This window comes from Bombina bombina, chromosome 5 (assembly GCF_027579735.1).
Source record: "Bombina bombina isolate aBomBom1 chromosome 5, aBomBom1.pri, whole genome shotgun sequence".
NCBI classification, from domain to species: domain Eukaryota; kingdom Metazoa; phylum Chordata; class Amphibia; order Anura; family Bombinatoridae; genus Bombina; species Bombina bombina.
The window spans coordinates 579,829,189-579,851,255 of NC_069503.1; the positions used below are offsets into that span (position 1 = coordinate 579,829,189).

Sequence of the window (22,067 nt, forward strand, 5' to 3'; positions counted from 1 at the left end):
TCTTTGTTAACGGTTGATTTCAAATTACATTCCTTTTTAGCATAAAATCTTTTTAAAACTAACTTTCTAACAAATTTCTGGATGTCGATAAACACTTCAAAATCATTAGGTAATGTTTTAGGTGAAAAATTAAGACCTTTGTTTAAAAGTTTGATATCATTCGCATCTAATTCTAAATTAGCCAAATTAAAGATATCTAATTCCTGTCTTCTTCTCGTCTCTGCCTTCTGTTTGGTTGTTGTAGCTCTTGTCCCTCCTCTCTTTCCTCTCCTTGTTCTAAACCTCTTTTGTTTTGTCTTTGTCTGGTCTCCCACGCTCCTTGTTGTGTGTGCCTCAGTTCTGGTTCTAGTCTCGGATTGTGGGGCAAAGTTGTTTTCCCTAAAAAATGGTTCTGATGGTTGATATTCCCCTCATGTCTTTGACTATTTCTCCATTCATTATTCTCTGATCTATGGTTATATTCTTGATAGTCAGATTTGGGGCGAGCCCCCAAAGTAGACCAGCTTGATTCATTTTGAAATTGATTAAGCACTTCAAATCTATTCGATGTACTAATGTTGGGACCAATTAAATTTTCTCTGTGATTGTCCCTCCTATTAAAGTTAGGTGGGCCATCTCTATCCTCCCTTCTTCCCTTCCATTGTTCATGATTGCCATAACTATTATGATTATTATTTGGATATTCATAATGTTTATTCATCCAAACCTGCCTATTAGTGTTATCATTAAAGGGTCTTCTATGGTTCCCACTCTTATTGTGATTATAATTATCCACATATGTTCTATTAGTTGGCGGAACTATCCTATTGTTGTTATTAAAACCTACTTCATTTCTATTCATACCTCCTTCAGGTTTTTCCTCAGTATGTTGATAATGAATACCTATTTGAGTGTTACCTCCTCTTTTAAAATCATTTCCCTGGGGGTTTTTACCTCTATTTATTAATCGCATATTTTCAGTTTTCTTTTTAAAATTGTAAACTTTATCCTCCTTAAAATCTTGTATATCCCTAGTTAATTTTTGTTGTTTACTCCTCTTCAGTTCTAATTCTAATTGTTTAATTCTATTTTGGATGCTATTATTCCTAGTCACCCATTTCTCCTCATTTTTAAAAACCTGTATTTTGGGAAGTATTTCATCCAGATCCTTTTTAATCCTATTTAACTTGAACTCTCTATATTTGATTAGAACTTTGATTAGTTTAAGAGAACACTCCTGTAAAGCCTCCTCCCATTCGCTAGTATATTCCACATCTTCCAAGTCAAAAGCAGGATATTTAAAAATACGAAGGCCCCTTGGAACCACATTATGAAGTACATAATTATCTAACAGTATTAAATCCTGCCATTCACGTGTATCCTGTTGTAATAACTTCTCTAATTTTTTAAAAAGCAAATCGGGTGATTCTATACTATTGTTAGTAGAATTTAAAATGTCATTAGTAAGATCTAAATCCCTTTTCCTATTATTCCTAGCACTATAGTCCCCAAAGGTCTCTGGGGTTTCAATATTATCTAACAGGGTAGTCATGCTGCCTATTTATAAAAAAGATCCAAAATACTAACCCACCAAAAAATAAATAAAAGTGGCGCTAACTCCCTCTTAAAATTATAATAAAATCGCTAATGTCAATTCTGTTTATCAATTTTTACAACAAACATGTGTGGTATCCAACAAATGTTAGATAAATAAATCAAATCCCTGTATGCAATTATAGGGTAATCAAAACAGAATACACACAAATCAATATTAAAACAAATGGAATAACAAAAACGTTTTACCACTTTCCAAAAGATGTCAGTCCATAAATCACTATAGTCCTCTGCTGCTTGTTTACCAAATGGATCCTTCACACCAAATGAAGTAGGGCAAAAACTTTCACTCTGAAAAAGAAAAAAGCGCAAAGAGAGACTCAAGTGCAATAATCCTTTTGGATGTAAGCTATTAAGTTTTTGTATCCAAAAAGTTTCTTGCTTCCTTAGGCTCATCAACCTATTACTACAACTGTTAGGTATCCAATCAATTGCTTGTATTCTAAGAGACCTAGGGTCTCCCCCATGGTGTTCTGCAAAATGTATTGGTACACTGTGATTATCGACTTTTTCTTTTATATTGTATAAATGTTCTGTCAGTCTACTTCTTATCTTCCTTTTAGTGCGCCCTACGTAGATTTTGTTACACCCACAGGTTAAGAGGTACACTACATAAGTGGTGTCACATGTACATCTACTCTTAATATTAAAAGACTTAATGCCATCGCTATCTTTAAATTGATTATCCTTATTGATATGTTTGCACATACTGCAGATTTTCTTCCCGGATATTGGGAAAAAAAGAAAAAAAGACAACTAGGCTGTGAAAACAGACCGGAGCAGCTGAGTATTTGGATATTTTACCCTAAAGGAGAAAGCTGTGTTTTTAAACTGCTGTATTATTAATAAAACATTGTAAGTGCATATTTTTAAGAGCAGCAGCGTTTGTGTTATTTATTGCACTTGAGTCTCTCTTTGCGCTTTTTTCTTTTTCAGAGTGAAAGTTTTTGCCCTACTTCATTTGGTGTGAAGGATCCATTTGGTAAACAAGCAGCAGAGGACTATAGTGATTTATGGACTGACATCTTTTGGAAAGTGGTAAAACGTTTTTGTTATTCCATTTGTTTTAATATTGATTTGTGTGTATTCTGTTTTGATTACCCTATAATTGCATACAGGGATTTGATTTATTTATCTAACATTTGTTGGATACCACACATGTTTGTTGTAAAAATTGATAAACAGAATTGACATTAGCGATTTTATTATAATTTTAAGAGGGAGTTAGCGCCACTTTTATTTATTTTTTGGTGGGTTGACATGCTAATTTGCTTGTTTCTGCGCACAGAAATAAGAAATTACTTTTAAAATTTAAAGAGACTAACGTTTTTTTTATCTTAATTTTTATTAAAGGAATTTCAACTTTGTTTAATTCATCCTTTGTGATAGGATGGAACAAGAGCACATGAAAAAATAGTTTACTTTTTACAGTTAGAGACAGTAACGTTTATGTGTCAAATTTTATTAAAAAATTTCACTCTTTTTCTGAACTACTCCTTCTCAGGCGTTTGCTGTTTAAGAGTCTGTTGACAATGGTCAATCTATGCCACAAAATTCTCCTATAGTGTCTCACAAAATTTGTATGGCCCACATGCAGTGTCCTGCTTTCCTCTCACACTCCACCCGGAGTTACTCTGCATTTTATTCATTATATGTTTTTCCCATGTGGTAGAAAACATTACTAGAGGAATTATTTTCAATCATTTAGGGTGATTGATTCAGTAGTTGCTATTCCGAATGGTCTTCCCTGTTAACTGAAAGAGGAAGATACTTTGGGATTATCTGAGAGAGAATTCTCAGACTTGGATGAATAATATATTTATTTGATCCTGAGGTTGTTTTTCTTTCAGTTTTTAGTTTGAACACCTCAATTTGTTACTTTAGGAGGTTTTAGCTACCCTGGGCGACTCCGACACTACCGGCGTAATCTATCCTAGTGCGTCTAGTAAGTTATAAGGAATGGAAGAGACAGCATTCCCTATATTTAAAAACATGTTCCCCATAGCCGACTCAGCTAAGGAGCCTGGGCACATATTTCCTACGGTGGAAGAAGTAGTTTCCAGCTTAGTTAAGAGAACTTCTATATCCTTTGAGGATAGTTGGGTTTTCAAAGGTCCTATGGACAAAAATTTAAAAAAAGGGATGTACACCAGGGCTTACAATGGCAACCAGCTGTGTACTTTGCTACAGTCACTAGTGCGAAGGCATATTGGCCTGATGCTACTAAGTCAGAAACTTCCCTGGATAAAGTCCAGGATAGGTTAAAAGCAAATTGGCTAATTCCTTTATTTCAAATTCTTCCCTTCAAGTTATCAAACTGGGAGCATAGGTTTCAGGTTTCTCTGTTCCAGCTCACAGAGCCTTATGGTTAGAGCCTTGTTCTATGGATGTATGCTCTAAGTCTAAGCTTTTAGCGATTCCTTACAAGGGGAAGACCTTGTTGGGACCTGGCTTGATGGAAATAATCTCTTTTGAAATTTAAAGAATTAAAAAAAAAAAAATCAAATTAGCATTCTGCTGAATCAAACACAGCATGAAGAAAATGCTGGAACCGGATCTTGTAGGGGGCGGATTTACCTTCAGATTCAGACTTGGGTTTGAGATGTTGAGAATCCCTGGGCAATATAAATAGTGTCCCAGGGATACAAATTAGAGTTACAAAGTTTTCCTCCCAGAGGCAGGTTTCTGCTTTCAAGATTATCTGCAGATCAGACAAAAGGAGAGGTGTTCTTACGCTGCATAAGAGACCTCTCAGACCTGGGAGTGATTGTTCCAGTTCCAATACAGGTACAGGGTCTGGGGGTTTTATCCCAATCGGTGTGTGGTTCCCAAAAAAAGAGGGAACCTTTAGACAACTTTTTAGATCTCAAGAGTCTAAACAAAATTCTTAGTGTACCGTCCTTTAAGATGGAAAGTATTCGTTCCATTCTTCCCTTGATCCAAGAGGGTCAATTTATGACAACAGTAGAGTTAACGAATGCGTACCTTCATGTGCCATTCACAAGAATCGTCTCAAGTTCTAAGGTTTGACTTACTGGACAAACGTTTCCAGTTCATGGCTCTTCCTTTCGGTCTTGCCACAGCTCTCAGAGTTTTCACAAAGGATCTGGGATCGCTGTTGGCGGTGCTTTGGTTACGAGGCATTGCAGTGGCGCCCTATCTAGACGACATCCTAGTCCAGGCCCATCCTTACAGCAAGCAAGATTTCACACGGACTTGGTGTTATCCTTCCCGCCATCTTACGGGTGGAAGTTAAATTTGGAAAAGAGTTCCTTAGTCCCAAGCACCAGGGTAACTTTCTTGGGAACCATAATAGATTCCATATCAATGAAGATTTTTCTGACAGAAGTCAGGAATTCAAAGATTATCGATACTTGTCTTGTCCTTCAGTCCACTCCTCGGCCTTCAGTGGCTCAGTGCATGGAGGTAATCGGGCTGATGGTGGTGGCAATGGACATCATCCCTTTTGCTCGGTTCCACCTCAGGCCTCTGCAGTTAAGCATGCTCAGGCAATGGAACGGAGATTATACAGATTTGTCTCCTCGAATACTACTGGAGCAGGAGACAAGGGATTATCTTAAATGGTGGTTGTCTCTGGATTATCTCTCCCAGGGAACCTGCTTTCTCAGACCATCTTGGGTGATTGTGACAACAGATGCCAGCCTTCTAGGAGAGCAGTCTGGAGCTCCCTAAGGTTTCAGGGTGTTTGTTCTTCCTATACACATTCTGGAACTGAGAGCGATCTAAAATGTTCTTTGGGCCTGGCCTCAGTTAGCCTCGGTCCAGTTTATCAGGTTCCAGTCGGACAAAATAACGTCAGTGGCTTACATCAATCATAAGGGAGGAACGAGGAGTTCCTTAGCGATGACAGAGCTATCCAAAATAATTCTTGCTGCCTGTCGGCGATCCACATCCCAGGGGTGGACAACTGGGAGGCGAATTTCCTGAGCAGGCATACCTTTCATCCGGGGGAGTAGGAACTCCATCCGGTAGTGTTCTCCAGCTATTTCCTTCATTTGCTTTTCTTCTTCGGGTCATTGCTCGAATCAAGCAGGAAAGGGAAACAGTGATCCTCATAGCACCGGCTTAACCTCGTAGGATTTGATATGCAGATCTGGTGGACTTGTCATCTCTGCCACCGCGGAGATTTCTGTTGAGGAAGGACCTTCTTGTTCAAGGGCTCCTCCTTCACCCAAATATGGTTTCTCTGAAGCTGACTGCTTGGAGATTAAACGTTTCATATTATCCAAGCTGGGTTTTTCTGACTCGGTCATTGAGATCATGATTCAGGCTCGTAAGCCTGTCACTAGAAAAATTTATCGTAAGATATGGATTGGTGTGAATCCATGGGCAACTCATGGAGTAGAGTTAAGATTCTTATAATTTTGTCCTTTCTCAAAGAGGGTTTGGAGAAAGGTTTATCGACAAGTTTCCTAAAGGGTCATAACTCTATTTTGTTACACAAACGTCTGGCAGATGTCCCAGATGTACAATCATTTTGTCAGGCCTTGGTCAGGATCAGGCCTTTGTTCAAACCAGTTACTCCTCCATGGAGTCTGAATTTAGTCCTCAGAGTTCTTCAAGGGGCTCTTTTTGAGCCTATGCGTTCCCTCGATATTAAGTTATCTTGGAAAGTTTTATTTCTTGTTGCTATTTCTTCTGTTCAGAGAGTGTCAGAGCTCTTGGCATTACAGTATGAGTTTCCTTATCTTATTTTCCATTTAATTTTTATGTACTAAATTAGGATTTCTTCCTAAGGTTGTTTCTAATCGGAACATTATTCAGGATTGTTGTTCCTTCTTTGTGTCCTAATCCTTCTTCTCAGAAAGAAAGACTTCTGCACAATTTGGACATGGTCCGTGCTTTAAGGTTTTATCGACAGGCGACTAAGGACTTTCGTCAGTCTTCTTCTTTGTTTGTGGTTTTCTCAGGAGAACGCAAGGGACAGAAAGCTATGGCTACTTCTTTCTTTTTGGCTGAAGAGTATCATACGTTTTGCATATGAGACTGCTGGACAGCAGCCTCCCGAGAGAATTATGGCTCATTCCACAAGGGCTGTTGCTTTCTCATGGGCTTTCAAGAACGAAGCTTCTGTGGAACAGATTTACAAGGCTGCAACTTGGTCCTCTCTTCACACTTTTTCAAAGTTTGACACTTTTGTCTCGGCTGAGGCCACTTTTGGGAGAAAGGTTCTTTAAGCAGTGGTGCCTTCCGTTTAGGTTCCCCGTCTTGTCCCTCCCGTATCATCTGTGTACTCTAGCTTGGGTATTGAATACCATTAGTAATTAAGATGATCCGTGGACTCATTGTGTCTTAAAAAAGAAAAGAAAATTTATGCTTACCTGATGAATTTATTTATTTTTTGACACGATGAGTCCACGGCCCGTCCTGTTCTTTTAGACAGGTTGTGGGTTATTGTAATCTTCAGACACCTCTGAACCTTGGCTTTTCCTTTCTCTTGCTAACTTCGGTCGAATGACTGTAGTGGGAGGGAAGGGAGGAGCTATTTAACAGCTCTGCTGTGGTGCTCCTTTGCCTCCTGCTAACCAGGAGGTGAATATCCCATTAGTAATTTAAGATGATCCGTGGACTCATTGTGTCAAAAAATAAATAAATTTATCAGGTAAGCATAAATTTTTCTTTTTTTATGATTGTGATTATGCTGAAAGCAATTTACAACTGTTTAATGCTCAGTGCTGTTTCTGTAGGACACCCTAATTTTTATTTTTTAAAATAAATACTGTTTTTCAGTAAGCGTTTAACCCCTACAAAGGGGTTAAATACATAGTTAAAGGGACTTGAAATACATTTTTTTTCCTGATTTCGAAAGAGCATACATTTTAATACAACTTTCCAATTTACATCTATCAAATTTGATTCATTCTTTTGTTATCCTTCGTTGAAGGAGCAGCAATGCAGTACCAGGAGCTAGCTGGACACACATGTGCAGCTACCAATCACCATCTCCCTTTAGTGCTTTGCTGCTCCTGTGCCTACCTAGGTATGCTTTCCAACAAAGGATGCCAAAAGAGCAAAGCAAATTAGTTAATGGAAGTCAATGGGAAAGTTGTTTAACATTGTATGATTTATCTGAGTCATGGACGTTTAAATCTGACTGAACTGTCTCTTAAATTTGTTATACACAGTGTGCTTCTATAAATAGAAAGGGAGGGGGGAATAGACAACATTGTCAGTGGTACAATGATATATAGACTTGTATCTACTTTGTCCTTTCTTTGAAACTGCTTTAAATTGATTATTTGTTTCCCCTCTGTTTCTTCATAGTCAAGCTTCAAGACCGTAAATGATGAAAATGTTATATTTATCATGAATGTTGCTGTGAGATTGTCAAATATTTTAGCAGAACAACAACAAAAACTTGCCGATCAACAGGTAAGATAATTTATATGATCTATACTCTAGAGCAGTGGTCTCAAAGTACTGGCTCCAGGGCTGTATGCGGCCCTTAAAATAGTTTAATCTGACCCTCCCTTGTTTATCAGGTAAATCATTAATTGGGGGTGTAATTTTTTTTAAGGTCTCTAATAGGTGTAGCTAGTTTTATTTTTATTCAGGCCCTCACAATATAGCTATAAAGACAAACATGCATTGTACAGTGTAGACTCCCACCATTCACTGCTTGGATAATAGCCCTTTTTACAATGTTATACAGTTCCAGTATGATCACTTTACTTGGCTTTTACAAGCTATAGATGACTGTGTATGTCTATTGTGGGATACAAATCCCACACTGTGCTACTACTTGGGTAAATGTCACTCCCAGTTCCTAATATATTCAGTTCCAGACCATTCACTTTGTTTAAGCAGCCCCCACAGGAGAACACTACTTAGGCAGTGTCCCCCATATACATTAAACTTGATACCCCTGCTCTAGAGTATGTCAGAATGTACCAGTTTGCAAACACAGTACTCTTTAGTGGCCCATAAGCAACTCTTTGTCAAGGGTAGTCAGCATTTTTACATACAGCCCAATTAACTTTTAATCAGTCCTGTTGCATTTGTTTGTGACAGAATCAGTAAAGTTGATCATCCCTCTCATAAATAATTGCAACATGCATATGATCAGTCTTAGTGCTAGTTAAGTTACTAGAAGTTACATACAAACAGCATGATTATTTATACATTATTATACATTATTTGTAAAAGCATTTGCTTTATGTTGGAACCATCAAATACTAACTGAATGACTAGATTGTAATCGTAATACTATACTGTCATTAGCCAATCCTTTTTAAAAGCAGGTCAAAGCATGAAAAGATGAGCTGAATAATGGAAAAATATATTTGTATTTTCCCTATTTTTAAAGCTATTTTTTTTATATTTTTCATGAATTCAGATATTTCTTTCATACAGGTCCATGATACATTACTCATAGGAATTACTCTTCTCTACCACTAGAAGGAGTCAGATTCCCAAACACCAAGAGCTCTTTAAAACCCCTCTCACCTCACACATACCTCAGTTTTTACTTGGCCTCCGCTGGAGGTGGTTGATGATTGTGCATGTGATCTTCAGAGAAAGAGATTTTCAATCTATGTTGAGGCCAGGTTTCCCCTCAGAGTACAGTGCTTGTCTGAGGGATGTATTTGGTGTATGGTTTATGATTCTATGGCTTAACCTCATGGGAAATCTTTTGTAAACCCTTTGTAATCGGTCACAGAGACGTGTCTTCTGCCTCCCTTTATGGGTCTACAATATTCAATAACCTCTGCTGTTATGCTTCAGTACTGGTTTGGCTATCTGCTACTTGATTGCTAATGAACGAGTGTCTTGGTAAGTATATTTTTATTTTTTAAAACATGTAGACACTCATTTTGCTATATACTATGGGCACTTTTTTTGTTACTTTTAAATCCGCCTCCCAGTTGTCCACTCCTGGGATGTGTATCGCAGACAGATGGCAAGAACGGGCCTCCGCCCACTGGATTATCTTGGTTACTTCGGTCATCGCTAAGGAACTCCTTGTTCCTCCCTGATGATTGATGTAAGCCACTGTCGTTATGTTGTCCGACTGAAACCTGACGAATTGGGCTGCAGCCAGCTGATGCCAGGCCTGAAGAACATTGAAGATCCCCCTCAGCTCTAGAATGTTGATGGGAAGGAAAGACTCTGCCTGAGTCCATACTCCCTGAGCCTTTAGAGATCCCCAGACTGCTCCCCATCCCAAAAGGCTGGCGTCCATTGTCACAATCACCCATGAAGGTCTGCAAAAGCATATCCCCTGGGATAGGTGATACAGAGACAACCACCATTGAAGTGGTTCTAGGACTGTTCTAGGACTATTTGAGGAGACAAATCTGCATAATCTCTATTCCACTGCCTTAGCATGTTTAACTGCAGAGGCCTGAGGTGATATCCATTGTCCCCACCATCAATCTGATTACCTCCATACACCGAGCTACTGACGGTTGAGGAGTAGACTGAAGGGCTCGACAAGTATCCAGAATCTTTGATTTTCTGACTTCTGTCAGAAAAATCTTCATGGAGATAGAATCGATTAGATTTCCCAATAAGGGAACCCTTGTCTTCGGGATTAAAGAACTCTTTTTCCAGATTTATCTTCCACCCGTGAGTCCTCTTGTCCAGGCTTGCTGACAAGATGATGCCTGGATTAGAATATCGTCCAGATAAGGCACCACCGCAATGCCCCGCGGTTTTAGAACCGCTAGCAGAGACCCCAGAACCTTTGTGAAAATTCTGGGTGCCGTGGCCAGACCAAAAGGAAGAGCCACGAACTGAAAGAGTTTGTTCAGAAAAGCGAACCTTAGGAACTTGTGATGATCCCTGTTGATAAGGAACATGTAGATATGCATCCTTTAAATCCACTGTCATCATAAATTGACCCTCCTGGATCAATGGAAGAATGGTACGAATTGTTTCCATCTTGAATGATGGAACTCTGAGAAACTTGTTTAGACTCTTGAGGTCTAAGATAGGTCTGAAGATTCCCTCCCTTTTGGGAACTACAATCAGATTTGGATAAAAACCCTGCCCCTTTTCCAGTATTGGAACGGGACAAATTACTCCCATGGAAGAGAGGGCTCTTACACAATGTAAGAACGCCTCTCTTTTTATCTGGTCTGCAGATAATCTTGAAAGAAGAAATTTTCCTTGAGGATGAGAGTTTCTGAACTCCAGTTTGTATTACTGCGACACTATTCCTATAGCCCAGGGATCCTGAGCATCCCGCACCCAAGCCTGATTAAAGAAGGAAAGTCTGCCCCCTACCAGACCTGGATCGGGGGCAAACCCTTCATGCTGACTTGGAATCCGCAGCAGGTTTCTTGGATTGTTTACCCCTGTTCCAAGATTGGTTGGGTCTCCAAGTAGACTTAGATTGCGAATAGTTTCCTTCCTGTTTAGAGGAAGAAGAGAAGGAATTTCCCTTAAAATTTTGAAAGGAACGAAAATTACTTTGCTTTCCTTTCTGTTTGGTTCTTTTGTCCTGAGGAAGGAGATGACCCTTGCCTCCCGTGATGTCAGAGATGATTTCCTTCAGGCCAGGTCCAAACAAGGCCTTTCCCTTGTTAGGAATTGCCATGAACTTAGACTTGGATGATACATCAGCAGACCAAGGTTTCAACCATAAGGCTCTGCGGGCTAGTATAGAAAATCCTGAACTCTTAGCAGCCAATTTAGTAATAAAAGAATTGGCTAATTTCAGCGCTTTAATTCGATCCTGGATTTCCTCTAAAGAAGTCTCAGTCTTAAGAGACTCCGCCAGAGCGTCAAACCAATAATCTACTGCACTAGTTACCATAACGATGCACAAAGCCGGGTGCAATAGTAAACCATGGTGAACATAGATCTTTTTAAGTAGACCCTCCAACTTTTTGTCCATAGGGTCTTTAAAAGCACAACTATCCTCGATAGGAATAGTAGTTCGCTTGGCTAAGGTAGAGATAGCCCCTTCCACCTTAGGAACCGTTTGCCAAGCTTCCTTGACAGCGTCAGCTATAGGAAACATCTTTTTGAAAATAGGAGAGGGAGAGAAGGGAATACCTGGTTTATCCCATTCCTTAGAAATAATCTTCGAAGTTCGCTTGGGAACTGGAAAAACGTCTGAGTAAGAAGGAACCTCTAAGTGTTTGTCTAACTTACTCAATTTCTCAGGAACCACAACTACCGTGGATTCACAGTCGTCCAAAGTCACTAAAACCTCCCTGAGTAAGAGACGGAGGTGTTCTAGTTTAAACCTGAAAGAAACAACTTCTGAATCAGTCAAAGGTAAGGAACTCCCTGAGTCTGAAATTTCACCTTCCGATAAAACCTCCATACCCTCCATCTCAGATCCCTGAGAAGGTATATCCGAAATTGCCACCATAGCATCAGAAACTTCATTGACCTCATAGTTGTCCTTCCTTTTAAGTTTGCCTTGAAGTATAGGAAAGGTAGACAACGCATCAGAAAGCGTAGAAGACATAACCGCAGCTATGTCTTTTAAAGTAACTGCAGTAGAAGCTAGAGAAGAAGTACAGGGCACTGTTTGAGCGGGCATTAAAGTGTGGGACGCTTGGGGAGAAAGCTGCGGCAAACTATCTCGTCATTAGATTTCTGAGAATCATCCACCTTTGAAAATTTTTGTTCATGAAATGTTTTCTCTATAACTTAGTCCTCTCAATACATGAGGGACAAAAAGGAATTGGTGGTTCCACATTAGCATCCAAACACATGGAGCAAGTAAAATTTTGCACTGAATCTAAACCATACTATAATACAAAAGTAAAAAGAATTTTTCTGTTTTTTTTTTTTTTATATTGATACTGTCACTTTAAAAAACATTAAATTATATCAGAAATATAGGGAATCAAATTATCAATGAAGTAATTGATGGTAGAAAATTATGCTTGAATTATCAATAAGCTATTTGATGGTAGCAAGGGTTTGAAAAACAAAAAAACGTTACTGTGACTTTAAAAAATAAACCTTAACTTTTTTTACGGAGGAACCGAAAAAAATCTTCCAGCAGTTAAATAATATTAAGACACCTATACACCTCAGCAACTCTGCTGAGGTGCCTACCTGCCCCCAAACTTGCTGCTTGACCGGATACTCAATGTCCTCCTTATGGTGAGAAAAACGATCCGGACACTCGGAAAAAACATAAACGCTACAACCGTTTGATTATTTTAATACGACATGCGGTAGTAGAGCTATGTGTATAACAACCACCTCAGACGGCTAAACACTGCACACTGAACTACAGAAGCGTGCGAAAATGAGGCCCCGCCCACAGTACTCGCAAACGGAACAAAAATAAACAAGACCCGTAGCCATCATGAATGTTAAAAGAATAAAAATAAACTTTCTATAAGTAGATAGCTTTCTCCCAGCCCCAGTGCCAGTACTCTTAGCTGTCAATTTAAACCTTTCATACAAGAAGGGTTAACGTCCCCACTTAAGAAGCCTTAAAATAATCTTATGTTCAAACAAACTTAAGTGCCCACTTTAATCTGAGTCTTTTGCTCCCCAGAATGAATAAAGTCAGCACTTACCTTAAATGCTGTCCGACAGCAGGACAGTCCAGCAGGTGTAAGAGGTCCTCTTCCTCCCATAGCCCTGTGGAAAAAGATCAGCCTGAGTTAACTGTGCTTAGGCTATCTGGAATGGGGCAGCAAATATGTATAGGAGGCACAGTGAGAATTATGTCCCACCAGTTCCTATTGCTTTAAAGCCACCAAAAGCTCTACTGTGGAGACTGAAAAGGTCTAGGCTACACCCTGGAACAAAGTAGCACTCTCTAGCACTACTTTAAAAATAATAAACTCTTGATCTGCGTTAAGGAGTTTTACGCTGCTTTTTTGCAGGTGTTAGACTTTTTTTCTCAGCCCACTCTCCCCGTTGATTCTTATGGGGAAATCGTGCACGAGCACGTTACACCAGCTCACTGCTAACGTAAGCAGGGCGGCTGGTATTGGAGTGCGGTAAAGAGCAAAATTTTGCTCAACGCTCACTTGTCTGGTGTGTAAAAACCTGTAATACCAGCGCTGTCTGTAAGTGAGCGGTGAGCATAAACTGCTCGTTAGCACCGCACAGCCTCTAACGGAAAACTCTTAATCTTGGTGAAAATGACTAAAGATTTAATTTCCTCTTTTGAATGAGTTAAAGGAGTGTTTTAATTATAATTTTCTGCAAAATCCTCCCTTATTGGCAACAGACAAGCTCACAGACAATCCACAATAGTTACTGGAGTACAGGGCATTTTAGAGGGAAGAGGAACAAGTTGTAGACAGTGGTACGATTAGCACTTTCATCTGGTAGTTTAAAACGTAACCACATTTAAACTTCTATAGCTCATGTTTGCTGGAGACTTTTACATTTATTTAAACATGTCATTGCGCTCTGTTTCTTTCTCCTTTCTTTTTGCTTTAATAAATCTGTCCTTTCTTTTCTCCCATCTTTCCTCCCTAATTACATTTTAAATTATAATGAAGATAAAAGTAAAATATAGTCTGAAACAAAATCTGCATTTGTGGATCTTCATTGTCCTAAGAAAAAAAAGACTTTACTGATATATTTGAGCATACAACTCCATGAATACATTTGTATACCTCATTTAGATAAATCGGAATCATCTGTATATTCTAACACCTTTATGGCTCTTGAGGGCTATAGTTTTATAATCCTGCATTTTAAGGTACCCACAGGGAAAACATAAAAGGTTGTCCACAAATAAAGATAAAACAGTAAAGGTAATCAAAACCTGTTAGTGAATTTTTGTTTAATGCAGATTTTTTTTTTTCATTTGTTGTATTGTAGACATTTTCACCTAGATTTAGAGTTTTGCGTTAGCCTTAAAAAGCAGCTTTAAGGGGTCCTAACACTGCTTTTTAACGCCCTCTGGGTCTGGCAGGTACAGGTGTACCGCTCACTTTTCTTCCGCGACTCGAGGCTACTGCAAATCCACTTATGTCAATTGCGTATCCTATCTTTTTAATGGGATTTGGCTAACGCTGGTATTACAAGTCTTGGAAGAAGTGAGCGGTACAGCCGCTACCTCCAAGACTCCTACCGCATAAAAAAGTCAGTAGTTAAGAGTTTTATGGGCTAACGCCGGAACATAAAACTCTTAACTACAGTGCTAAAAGTACACTAACACCCATAAACTACCTATGAACCCCTAAACGGATGCCCCCCCACATCGCAAACCCTATAATACATTTTTTTTAACCCATAATCTGCCGACCGTACACCGCCGCCACCTACATTATCCCTATGAACCCCTAATCTGCTGCCCCCAACATCGCCGACAACTATATTATATTTATTAACCCCTAATCTGCGCCCCCCCCCACGTCGCCGCCACCTACCTACACTTATTAACCCCTAATCTGCCGACCGGACATCGCCGCCACTATAATAAATGTATTAACCTCTAAACCGCCGCAATCCCGCCTTGCAAACACTATAATACATTTTATTAACCCCTAATCTGCACACACCCCCCACGTAGCCGCAACCTACCTACAATTATTAACCCCTAATCTGCCACCCCAACGTCGCCGCTACTATAATAGTTATTAACCCCTAAACCTAAGTCTAACCCTAACACCCCCCTAAGTTAAATATAATTTAAATAAAACAAAATAAATTTACTATAATTAAATAAATTATTCCTATTTAAAAAAAAAAAACTATAAAATAAACCATAAGATAGCTACAATATACAGTGGGGAAAAAAGTATTTAGTCGGCCACCAATTGTGCAAGTTATCCCACTTAAGAAGATGAGAGAGGCCTGTAATTTTCATCATAGGTATACCTCAACTATGAGAGACAAAATGTGGAAACAAATCCAGACAATCACATTGTCTGATTTGGAAAGAATTTATTTGCAAATTATGGTGGAAAATAAGTATTTGGTCAATATCAAAAGTTCATCTCAATACTTTGTTATATATCCTTTGTTGGCAATGACAGAGGTCAAACGTTTTCTGTAAGTCTTCACAAGGTTGTCACACACTGTTGCTAGTATGTTGGCCCATTCCTGCATGCAGATCTCCTCTAGAGCAGTGATGTTTTGGGGCTGTCGCTGGGCAACACGGACTTTCAACTCCCTCCAAAGGTTTTCTATGGGGTTGAGATCTGGAGACTGGCTAGGCCACTCCAGCACCTTGAAATGCTTCTTACGAAGCCACTCCTTCATTTCCCGGGGCGGTGTGTTTGGGATCATTGTCATGCTGAAAGACCCAGTCACGTTTCATCTTCAATGCCCTTGCTGATGGAAGGAGGTTTGCACTCAAAATCTCACGATACATGGCCCCATTCATTCTTTCATGTACACGGATCTGTCGTCCTTTTCCCTTTGCAGAGAAACAGCCTCAAAGCATGATGTTGCCACCCCCATGCTTCACAGTAGGTATGGTGTTTTCTCTCCTCCAAACACAACAAGTTGTGTTTCTACCAAAAAGTTCTACTTTGGTTTCATCTGACCATATGACATTCTCCCAATCTGCTTCTGGATCATCCAAATGCTCTCTAGCATACTTCAGACGGGCCCGGACATGTACTGGCTTAAGCAGGGGGACACGTCTGGCACTGCAAGATCTGAGTCCCTGGTGGCGTAGTGTGTTACTGATGGTAGCCTTTGTTATGTTGGTCCCAGCTCTTCACAGGTCATTCACTAGGTCCCCCCGTGTGGTTCTGGGATGTTTGCTCACCGTTCTTGTGATCATTTTGACCCCACGGGGTAAGATCTTGCATGGAGCCCCAGATCAAGGGAGATTATCAGTCGTCTTGTATGTCTTCCATTTTCTAATTATTGCTCCCACAGTTGATTTCTTCACACCAAGCTGCTTGCGTATTGAAGATTCAGTCTTCCCAGCCTGGTGCAGGTCTACAATTTTGTTTCTGGTGTCCTTCGACAGCTCTTTGGTCTTCACCATAGTGGAGTTTGGAGTGTGACTGTTTGAGGTTGTAGACAGGTGTCTTTTAAACTGATAACAAGTTTAAACAGGTGCCATTAATACCGGTAATGAGTGGAGGACAGAGGAGCCTCTTAAAGAAGAAGATACAGGTCTGTGAGAGCCAGAAATCTTGCTTGTTTGTAGGTGACCAAATACTTATTTTCCACCATAATTTGCAAATAATTTTTTTCTAAATCAGACAATGTGATTGTCTGGATTTGTTTCCACATTTTGTCTCTCATAGTTGAGGTATACCTATGATGAAAATTACAGGCCTCTCTCATCTTCTTAAGTGGGAGAACTTGCACAATTGGTGGCTGACTAAATACTTTTTTCCCCCACTGTAACTAATAGTTAAATTGTAGCTATTTTAGGATTTATATTTATTTTACAGGCAACTTTGTATTTATTTTAACTAGGTACAATAGCTATTAAATAGTTAATAACTATTTAATAGCTACCTAGTTAAAATAATTACAAAATTACCTGTAAAATAAATCCTAACCTAAGTTACAAATACACCTAACACTACACTATCAATAAATTAATTAAATAAATTAACTACAATTATCTAAACTAAAATACAATTAAATAAACTAAACTATAGTACAAAAAAAACACTAAATTACAAAAAATAAAAAAATATTACAAGAATTTTAATCTAATTACACCTAATCTAAGCCCTCTAATAAAATAAAAAAGCCCCCCAAAATAATAAAATTCCCTATACTAAATTACAAAACTAATCAGCTCTTTTATCATTGCCCCAAAGTAATCAGCTCTTTTACCTGTAAAAAAAAATACAAGACCCCCCACCAACATTACAACCCACCACCCACACACCCCTACTCTAAAACCCACCCGATCCCCCCCTTAAAAAAACCTAACACTACCCCATTGAAGATCACCCTACCTGGAGCTGTGTTCACCCAGCCGGGCACCGATGGTCCAGAAGTGGACATCCGGAGCGGCAGAAGTCTTCATCCGATCGGGGCAGAAGAGGTCCTCCAAGCGGCAGATGTCTTCATCCAAGCGGCATCTTCTATCTTCAATCAACCGGAGCGGAGCCATCTTGAATCCAGCCGACGCGGAGCCATCCTCTTCTTCCGATGTCCTAACAGCCAATGAAGGTTCCTTTAAATGGCGTCCCTCAAATTCCGATTGGCTGATAGGATTTTATCAGCCAATCGGAATTAAGGTAGGAAAAATCCGATTGGCTGATGTAATCAGCCAATCGGATTGAAGTTCAATCCTATTGACTGATTGGATCAGCCAATAGAATTGACCTCGCATTCTATTGACTGATCCAATCAGCCAATTGGATTGAACTTCAATCCAATTGGCTGATTAAATCAACCAATCGGATTTTTCCTACCTTAATTCCGATTAGCTGATAGAATCCTATCAGCCAATCGGAATTCGAGGGACGCCATCTTGGATGATGTCATTTAAAGGAACCTTCATTCGCTGTTAGGACATCGGAAGAAGAGGATGGCTCCATGTCGGCTGGATTCAAGATGGCTCCGCTCCGGTTGATTGAAGATGCCTCTTGGATGAAGACATCTGCCGCTTGGAGGACCTCTTCTCCCCGATCGGATGAAGACTTCTGCCGCTCCGGATGTCCACTTCTGACCCATCGGTGCCCGGCTGGGTGAACACGGCTCCAGGTAGGGTGATCTTCAATGGGGTAGTGTTAGTTTTTTTTAGGGGGGATTGGGTGGGTTTTAGAGTAGGGGTGTGTGGGTGGTGGGTTGTAATGTTGGGGGGGTCTTTTAATTTTTTTTACAGGTAAAAGAGCTGATTACTTTGGGGCAAACCCCCGCAAATAGCCCTTTTAAGGTAAAAAGAGCTGATTACTTTTGTAATTTAGTATAGGGTAGGGAATTTTATTATTGTGGGGGGCTTTTTTTATTTTATTTGGGGGGCTCAGATTAGGTGTAATTAGATTAAAATTCTTGTAATATTTTTTTTTTTTTTGTAATTTAGTGTTTGGTTTTTTTGTACTATAGTTTAGTTTATTTAATTGTATTTTAGTTTAGATAATTGTAGTTAATTTATTTAATTTATTGATAGTGTAGTGTTAGGTGTATTTGTAACTTAGGTTAGGAATTATTTTACAGGTAATTTTGTAATTATTTTAACTAGGTAGCTATTAAATAATTATTAACTATTTAATAGCTATTGTACCTAGTTAAAATAAATACAAAGTTGCCTGTAAAATAAATATAAATCCTAAAATTGCTACAATGTAACTATTAGTTATATTGTAACTATCTTATGGTTTATTTTATAGGTAAGTATTTATTTTTAAATAGGAATAATTTATTTAAATATAGTAAATTTATTTAGTTTTATTAAAATTATATTTAGCTTGGGGGGGGTTAGGGTTAGACTTAGGTTTAGGGGTTAATAACTTTATTATAGTAGCGGCGACGTTGGGGGCGGCAGATTAGGGGTTAATAATTGTAGGTAGGTTGGGGGGGCAGATTAGGGGTTAATACAATTTATTATAGTATTTGCGAGGCGGGATTGCGGTGGTTAAGGGGTTAATACATTTATTATAGTGGCGGCGATGTCCGGTCGGCAGATTAGGGGTTAATAAGTGTAGGTGGCGGCGACGTTGAGGGGGGGCAGATTAGGGGTTAATAAATATAATATAGGTGTCGGCGATGTTGGGGGCAGCAGATTAGGGGTTCATAGGGATAATGTAGGTGGCTGCGGTGTCCGGAGCGGCAAATTAGGGGTTAATAGTATAATACAGGTGTCAGCGATAGCGGGGGCGGCAGATTAGGGGTTAATAAGTGTAAGGTTAGGGGTTCATGTTAGGGTGTAAGGTGCAGACATAAAATTAATTTCCCCATAGGAAACAATGGGGCTGCGTTAGGAGCTGAACGCTGCTTTTTTGCAGGTGTTAGGTTTTCTTTTCAGCCAGCTCAGCCCCATTGTATCCTATGTGGAAATCGTGCACGAGCACGTTTTTCCAGCTTACCGCTACCGTAAGCAACGCTGGTATTGCGGGTAGAAGTGGAGCTATATTTGGCTCAACGCTCACTTTTCTGAGGCTAACGCAGCCATTCAGAAAACTCGTAATACCAGCGTTGGCTTAAGGGTGCGCTGGAAAAAAAGGCTCGTTAGCACCGCAAGTTTTTACCTACAAAACTCTAAATCTAGCCGTTTATACTTTAACATTATAGTGCCTGTAGGATGTAAACCATTCCAGGATAGAAAACCTTAAACCAAAGTGTTTTTTCTTTTGTAGATCTTGTCTGGTCCAGAAATTCCCAATACTAACTCAAGTATTGCACCATTAAGCAGATCATCACCTAGTCGATCACCACATAGGTCACCTACTAACAGATCACCACAAAGGAAGTTACCGGCTAGCAGATCACCACAAAGGAAGTTACATGCTAGCAGATCACCACAAAGGAAGTCATCGCCTAACAGAGCAGGAATGTCAAATCGTAATAGAGGAAATTCTAGGAGATCACCACCTAACAAGAAAAACTCTAGGAGATCACCACCTAACAAGAAAAATTCTAGGAGATCACCACCTAACAAGAAAAACTCTAGGAGATCACCACCTAACAAGAAAAACTCTAGGAGATCACCACCTAATAGAGAAAGCCTTAGGAGATCACCACCTAACAGAGAGAGCCTTAGTAGATCACCACCTACTCCAACAAACTCTGGGATGTCACCACAGAACACTCCAAACGCTAGTATGGCACTGTCTAGTAAATCGACTTCTAGTAAAGATGCAGATGGTAATGGTCCATTCAATTATGTCCAACCTCAAAATTCAGCTGAAAGTCTCTACAAAAACTCAGGTAAAGCTGTCCCATTTGGCCAAAAATTGATCTTTTTAAAATGACAAGTTTTTTTAATCTCCTTTTCTTCTATTGAACAGTTTTATTTATTTATGTGTATACATGTTTAATATGAATTTGAAGCTCTGTGCCAAAATATAAGGGTGCTGTTTAAATTTATTTTATTTCTGTTGTAAAATGATGGTCCACAATCCACCATAACATATGGGATACATTTCCTGCCACTAGGAGGACATCAGTAACCCACACAAGAGCTTTAAAACTCTCCCATATCTCTCTAGTTTTTTTGTTCTTGGCCTTGTAGGAGTTGGTTGAGAATAGAGGTTGTTCCAGCTACTTGCTTATGGATTACAAATTGGGAGCTCAGACCTATGTGAGACCCAAGAGTCCCTGGGGAGTATCATTTACAAAGAACAACTCCTCTTCACAGCAGCTGAATGATATAGGGACACATGAATACCCTGTTATGTGCACAACATTTTTCTAATGGGACTTCAGCCATAACTAACCTAAGGTGACTCATCCCTAGCCACCACCCCCCCCCCCAAGGGACTCTGGTATTTCCTACTGCAATCTTCTGCGGTACTTGCACTGGATGGGCTATTTACTGGATACTGCTGCATTGACATAGATGACATGCCTGGTAAGCCAGTTGAGGGCTGCTGTGTAAGGTAAGTGCCTTTACACAGCACAGACACAGCCCAGAGGCTATTTGTAGCTACCCTGACACAGGTACAGCATACCCAGGGGACTTAACCTGCTCTTCTCATGGCCCACTGTTAGGAACACTATTACGGAAGCCTCTGACTCTTTTTAACCCTCGGGCAGCTTTGAGCACTTTACAAAATGTTGTGTATGGTCCTTTAAGAGAACTGACAACGGCTTAATGCATGATGTGATTCTATATAGAACGTTCCAGTTAGGGTGGGAAACATATTTTATCAGGGTTTATAGGATTATTATGCTTGGCGCTGTTTAATTTACTTTAAAACATTCAAAAGAGTTTTTTATTATTTCCAAGGCACTGGCATTACTCCCAGCGGTAGCCCCTGCCCCCTTTGTGTTCCGAGGCTTTTCTCTCAGCTATCCGGAGCCTATGTAACCTTCATCAGTTAGGGCCTGGTCTTTTACAGATTCTAATCTGATTTTTAGTATCCATACAGGAGCTGCCAGAGGATACTTAAGGGCCTCACCTATTTCTTGGGGCTTGTTAAATTTATTACATTGGGAGAATGTACAAGTGGGAGTGTTACTATAGTGTAGAGGGCTCTCTACCAGTTTCTCTACTACTTTTTATTATCCAAGGTGTCATTGTATACTGTTATATAAATACAAATATGGAACAAAATATTTCTGTCCCCATTGATATTTCTTTAGAGGAGTCAGTTTCTGATATCCCTCTAGTTACATATATTTGTTTATTTTGCAAATCTGTTCCAGTGTGCCAGGTCAACCAAATCTGTGAGAATTGTGTACTTCAGATTTTGCATGCAAACCAAACGCAGCCTTCCACTTCTCAAAGGGAAGTTTGCCGAATACTTGTCACTCAGGGGGATTCTACTGATTTTACTCCTGAAATCAAATTGTGACAGATTGTTTGGCGGCAATTCCCAAGCTAAGAAGGTGTAAGCGCACATCTGGGGACTTATCTCAGTCTCATGAGGTTAATGTGCAAAATCCTTCCCCTCAACCCCAAGTTCCTGCTCTCTTACAGAGCT

At 39.6% G+C, this 22,067-nt stretch overlaps 1 protein-coding gene across 1 annotated transcript in view; it reads left to right on the forward strand.

Moving 5' to 3' along the window:
- LOC128660609 (probable serine/threonine-protein kinase yakA) overlaps window positions 1-22,067 on the forward strand; it is a 107,901-nt gene that overhangs the window by 73,409 nt on the left and 12,425 nt on the right. Inside the window, exons 13-14 of the mRNA XM_053714536.1 lie at window positions 7,879-7,986; window positions 19,779-20,349. Of these exons, the coding sequence (XP_053570511.1) occupies window positions 7,879-7,986; window positions 19,779-20,349 (679 nt within the window). The remainder of the gene's footprint in view (window positions 1-7,878; window positions 7,987-19,778; window positions 20,350-22,067) is intronic.